This window comes from Hylobates moloch, unplaced genomic scaffold, assembly GCF_009828535.3.
Source record: "Hylobates moloch isolate HMO894 unplaced genomic scaffold, HMol_V3 SCAFFOLD_5, whole genome shotgun sequence".
NCBI lineage: Eukaryota > Metazoa > Chordata > Mammalia > Primates > Hylobatidae > Hylobates > Hylobates moloch.
The window spans coordinates 95705324-95711533 of record NW_026652280.1 but is presented as its reverse complement, the minus strand read 5'-3'; the positions used below and the strand labels follow the sequence as shown (position 1 = coordinate 95711533).

Here is a 6210-nt window from a genome sequence, read left to right as displayed (position 1 = left end):
GTTTTTGTTTTGTTTTAAGACTGTGTGTGATCTTCCCTGTGTGATTAAGCAATTATCTTCCTGGGGGCAGTGATGAGACGTTGGGAGATCACTTATCTGTGTGTATGAAGGGCATAGGACAGACGGGTCCACACTGAATGAGGCCTGAAAGAATGCACCAGAAGTAGGCTAAGGGGAAGACCTGGGTACAGATGCACTAGATGCTTCTTTAAAGTTGACCACCTGGCCGGGCCTGGAGGCTTACGCCTGTAATCCCAGCACTTTGGGAGGCCGAGGCGTGCGGATCACGAGGTCAGGAAATCGAGACCATCCTGGCTAACATGGTTAAACCCCATCTCTACTAAAAATACAAAAAAAAATTAGCCGGGCTCGGTGGCGGGCGTCTGTAGTCCCAACTACTCCGGAGGCTGAGGCAGGAGAATGGCCTGAACCCGGGAGGCGGAGCTTGCAGTGAGCTGAGATAGCGCCACTGCAGCCTGGCCTGCGCGAAACAGCACAGCAAGACTCCGTCTGAAAAAAAAAATAAAATAAAATAAAAGGTGACCACCTGCCTGCAAGCTTAGTGGGAGCCAGGCATGTCCCTGAGATAAGAAATCTGAGCTGTCAGGAAAACACTACAGTGATAGCTCTAAAGGCACGTGGTACAAAAGGGCTTGTGATCTTGCATATTCCTGAGCACTAACCCCAGAGAATCTACTCTAGGAGGACTGAGGTCAATGAATCTATACTCAAACACCCCAGAGGAAAATGATGCCTGTAATCAGCAGACTATAAGTGATCACTGGGCCCGGCGATCCAGGAAATTTGAGCTAAGAGTCTGCATTTTCAGAAGGAAAAGGCTAACAAGCCCGCTTAACCTACGTTCTAGTACAGGGGAAATGAAAAGATGCATAAATGAAATAGAGACAGGGAGCTGAAGAGAAGGAATCCAGGCAAGTACGACAACCCATCTGAGACTAGTGGGCAGTCGTCCTAGGATAAAACTACCTAGAAATCAAAGCAGTGCTTCTCTTTTCCCTGGGATTCTAGTGATCAGAAATCTATACTTTGGAAATTTGATCTAGGTGGTGGTGGTGCTTAATCATCAAGAGTCACTTGCTTCCTTTGTCAATCTTTGCTTCCCTGGGGCACATCAAACTTGAGGATAGTGAAAGCATGGGGAGAATATCACAGATTTAACATTCTACTTACTTTGTCAGCTGGGACTCCAAATCCATTTCCATCAGATCCCAGCCTCACTTTTGAGGCAGCCTGTAGTCTCTCCTCCAGGGCCCGGATAGACCAGGTCTCATCACAGAGGTGGCTTCTCATCCACTCACCTGGCCTTACATGCAGCCCATTCTTAACAATGCTCTCTCCATGACCACCTCTTTTTGGAAAGTGTGCAAGGCTTGTTGCCTGGCCAGTGAGCTAACATTTTTTTCTGACACAGGGAGATTTTAGGTTTCTGATCTGCACATCACCATATCGCATCCCGTGCTAATGCACTTACATTAGGGTCAGGCCTGGCCCTAACCCGTAAACCAACATGGCTATTTTCAGTTCCAAAAAGAAAGTGTTCTATCAAGTAGCAACCTCCATCATCTCTGATTCATACTATTGGTCTACTTTCTCTTATTTGGCCTGTAAATGCACTACAGTATCTCTTCAGGCACTGGGCCACCACCCCGCTTTCACCTCCTTTCTATTATAGGTTTTATAGACCATTTGTCCCTATGTCTTTTTAACTCATTCCTTGAGGCCTGATTCTACTTCTGGAAAAATTGGATCCATGGTCCCTACTCTAACAGAAAACCAGTCCTGACAACATGGTTTTATTAGCATCAGCTAGAAGTGGCCACGGTGGATGCTTGATCTTACTCTCCACTTACTGCAAAAAAAAAAAAAAAAAAAAAAAAAAAGCATTGCTTAGAACCAACATGCCCAAATCAGAATCATCTTCTTTGGCAGATGTCATCTAACATTTAATTGGATTACATCAAATAGCTCTATATGGTATGACAATTCACCAGTTACCTGGAAATACATTTTCCAACAAGTTTACATTGACGTACCCACCAGTAGGCTAAATTGCTTAAATTTAAACATCCTACGAATGCTTTGTTAAGATTTTTTAATGTTCTCTGAATGCAAATACCAGCTGTTAAAATTTTCCTGGCTCAAATTATTAAGGCCAGAGGCTGTCTACTAGACTATGTATAGTAAGATGCAAGCAATTGAATTCTGAAGAAAATATTAGCTCAACCTACATCCCTGGGGAGTTGGGATGGCCTTATATAATTAAGATGTATCTGGATTATTTAACTAGAAAAGAGTGTCAATCCTCTCTTCTGCTTAGCTGAATGTGAGGATGGATGGATCTGCCCTAATTGGACAACAGAGAATATTTGCACTCTCATTTTTGTCTGAGAATGTATCCTTAGCTTCTATGCTTACAAATGGTTATCAAAAGTCAATTAGAGAAGTCAGTATTCACAAATAATGGCTTCAAAGACTTGTTGTTCATCCTTCTAACATTCTAAACTTAATTCTTAGCAAATGAGAAGCTTCAACTGCTGCCAACCGAGACAAATTCTACCAAGTTGTATTTTTATGTATTTTATGAATCTACGTTTATGGATATAATACAAAATGGCTTAATAAGAATAATAGCAGAAAACTGTTTTAAGAGCTTACTATGTGCCAGGCACTGTAGTAAGTGCTTTGCTTGCATGATTTTCTTTGATCCTTATAGCAACCCTTTGAGCTAATTACTATTATTTCTCCTGCTTTGTAGGTAAGAAAACTGAGGCGTAAAGAGGTTATATCACCTAAGGTCACATAGCTAGTAAGTTGTAAAGCCAAGATTTGGACCTAGGCAGTCTTATTCCAGAACCTCTGTGCTTAACTAGTTTACCATATGCCTTCCCTAGGTAACCATTTGATATGCAGGAAGCCCCATAATTCATTCCTGGCTGTGGTCTTTATGGAGTAACTTCTACTGGTCACTTAGTACTGAAAGACCATGTTGAAGGACACTTCTGGAGGAAGCCAGCGGCTGTCATCTTTGAGTGGTCTGTTTCTGCAAAGAACCTGAACCAGCTGGGGCAAGTGCATTCCAGTCACTGAACCTGGCAGTGGATCCATGGGTCTCAATGATCTTTAGTTTTTGCTCTTCAAATTGGAATAATGATAGAATGAGAGTACTAAAACCCCCACAACTGGCCCTACATGAATGGCCAGCTATCTCAAAAGGGGACTGTGCTTGTCAGAGGGAATCCCTTCCGGGGACTCTCGGACAGGTTAAAGTGCCATGCATATGTTGTGTAATGGGCAGTGTAAACTTACAGGGACTTGGTTTCAAAGGTCATTAGAGAAGTTAGTCACAACTTCTAAAGCAACCATCAGAAAACAGCTTGGACTCACTCAAGTAAACAGGGACTTTATTGGCTTATGGACCTGGGCAGTCCAGGTGGAGATCTGGTTCCAGACAAGGCTGATTCAGAGACTCCACGTGGTCAAGGCTCTGTTGTTTGTCAATCTCTTGGCTCCTCCACTTCCAGTTTGGCTTCTGTCCTCACAGTCTCTCTCCATGTGGCAAACAAGATGGCTACTGGTGGTCCCAGGTTTGGTTCACGTCCTCTCAGCTTGGAAATCCAGCAGCAAGAAGATGTCTCGCTCACAAAGTCCATAACTCAATCCTTGGGAAGACTGTAGTTGGTCCTGCTAGGAACACATAACTATCCAACTATCCTCCAGATAGGGAGCTGGGGAGATGGGAGACGGGCTCCTCTGACAGGACACCTTGTGGTTCACGTCCACTCTTGTGGCTTGGGTATATTGGGAATGTGGGGATGAAGAAAGAATTCACAGCCCCACAAGGTTCATGTGGAAAAGGGGAGGAGTTTCCCAGAAGAGCATAAAATTAAGAAAGCACTGCGAGCAAACAAAAACCATTGTCATTTAAGTTCTTGGCAGTAACAACGTACTTATACCTAGTGCTTCATTTTGCTCTGGAAAAAAGGCAGATCTGCTCTGCTGGGGCAATTCTAATGGCCTTTCCAGTGTGCTTTGAGAAAGTGGAGGGACTGCGTGGTATTGCTGGGCTTCCCATTTCAGGAGACCTGGGCCCAGCAGTTCTATGGCATGATAATGAGCACTCTGGACCCTAACCAGAGACCTGGCCATTGTCCTGATTCTGAGATTGAAGAGCCCTGTGAATGTGGGCAATGCCCTCCTGCTTTCTGGGAGTCATGGGTGGGGAATTAAATAGAAGACCAGCGCTTCCTTCTCAGCTCTTGCCTTGTGAGTTTTTTATAACATCATTTCTCCTTTCTGGGTGTTAGTTTTCTCATCTATGTGAGGTAAGAAATTATCTCCAAGATCTCCCCAACTTAAAAGGACATAAAATTGAAAACAAAACACCTCAAATTCTGATTCTTTTGGACAGTTTCCCAGCATAGTTAACAAGCTCCCAGACCAGACACTTTACCTCCATTCTCAGGTGCTAAGGAGGGTGGAGCAGGCCCGCAATGCATATAGGGGAACAAAGGCCCAGAGACAGAGACGTGGGAACCATGCAGTGTAAAAAACCGGGAGGTACCAGAGACAGAGACGTGGGGCCCGTGCGGTGTAAAAAACCAGGAGGTACCTTCAGGACCCACAGCTGGGCCTCAGGGCCACAGCTGGGGTTTGATGAACACTTCGCCTTGCACTTCATACTTCAGTGCCTGCCAGTTCAGGACATTAGGACTGAAGGGCCCGCCAAGATAGATGGTGTTAATCTGATCTGGTGACAGCACAAAGTCCCACATGTTCACATTTCCAATGTCTCCCACCAGGGACTGGCTTTTTTCAAAGTTCCCACCGAAGGAATCTTGCTCCTGCCCCAAGATGATGCTTGCTTCTGCCCCCACAGTGTATCCCTTCTTCAGACTCTTCCTCACCCTGGGCTTCCCATCTACCCAGAACTCCACGATCCCTGAGGCGGACTCCCAGCTTGTACAAATGTGTACTGGAGCTGCTGTGACTTCACGAACCTCAAATAATATTTCAGACCCACCCACTGTAAAACTGTACCCTATATCCTTAGACCAAAATATGAGAATCTCATTATCTTGCCTCTTGGTGGCATAAGAGAAAATACTATACCCACGGGTGGAGGACAGTTCCGTGTAGATGTGGAGGCACACGGTGAAGGCTTTGAGAGGCTTCGTTAACTGCGGTTTGAGGGATACGTAGGAAGTATCCGACTCTTTGGGAAACACAAAAGCCTTCCTCCACATGTCTGTGAGCCAGAAACACAAGCAAATGTGAGAGTTTTCTCAGATCACGAAGATCTATCCCCTCACTTACCTATAGAATTCAAGATTGAGAAACAGACTGACCCCTTCTCCAGTTGCACACAACACACACACACACACGCGCGCACACACACACACACATACACACACACCATGAAGGATGCCCCACTGTTCTGTTCATACAGTCTTTTTTTTTTTTTTGAGACTGTTCATACAGTCTTAGACCCCACCCCCATACCTCAGATCAAATCTCTCCCATAGCCTGGGGTGGCCCTTACCTGTCTGGCCAAAAGCATGAGAGAGGCTGGTCAAGACCAAGAAACACAACAGCTTCTCCATGGTCACACCCTGCTGCCAGTGATACAAGGACCTGAATTCACTCCTTTGGAAAAGATGTATTCGGTTGAAAGTTCAGGGACTAGAAGTCCCAGATCTCTTGCCTTAGAGCTGCCCACTCCTGCCTGGATTTATATCCAAAGCAGTCAGGGAGTTTGTGCCACTATGTAAATAATTTTCCAACATTGGTTGTTGGGGCAAGTGTCAGAATTTCGGGAAGAGGGAAAGCAAAATTATTCCAGAACAGAAATCAATGTGGGTTATTTATTACAAATATGACTACTGAATTACGAATTCTCTATGACAGGAAAAATGAAGAAATCTCCCAGGGCTCCACTTTGGCTATCTATCCTGTGCAAATAATGGGAAATGGTAACATATTAAATGAGTGGCCATCTGGGTGCACATGGTAGCTGCCTCTCCAACACCTACTTCAGCCCAAGTCATAGAGTTTGATGAAGGAAAGCTGACAGTTTCTGGAGATGGACATTATCACTAACCCCTTTCAGAATTTGCTTATTTACAGACTGGGAAATGAGGAAAACAAACCTGCTCTTCCCTGAGCCTCAATTTTCTCAGCCAATTGAATATA

General features: G+C 44.7%; 1 protein-coding gene across 4 annotated transcripts; it reads right to left on the bottom strand.

Annotated features, from left to right (window-relative positions):
* Nucleotides 1–3405: 3405 nt before the first annotated feature.
* On the bottom strand, nt 3406–5725 carry CRP (C-reactive protein). 4 transcript variants are annotated; one of them, XM_058439826.1, is made up of 4 exons: nt 5561–5725; nt 5131–5266; nt 4631–4731; nt 3406–3690 (listed from the first exon to the last, which is right to left on the bottom strand). In XM_058439826.1, the coding sequence occupies exons 1-3, from the start codon at nt 5619–5621 to the stop codon at nt 4653–4655; spliced, it is 276 nt and encodes a 91-aa protein (XP_058295809.1). In that variant the 5' UTR covers nt 5622–5725; the 3' UTR covers nt 3406–3690; nt 4631–4652. The 4 variants fall into 4 exon arrangements, with proteins under 4 accessions (XP_058295809.1, XP_032009927.1, XP_058295808.1 ...); XM_032154036.1 differs by having other exon boundaries at nt 3406–3915; nt 4631–5266; XM_058439825.1 differs by having other exon boundaries at nt 3406–4768; nt 5135–5266.
* Nucleotides 5726–6210: the final 485 nt, after the last annotated feature.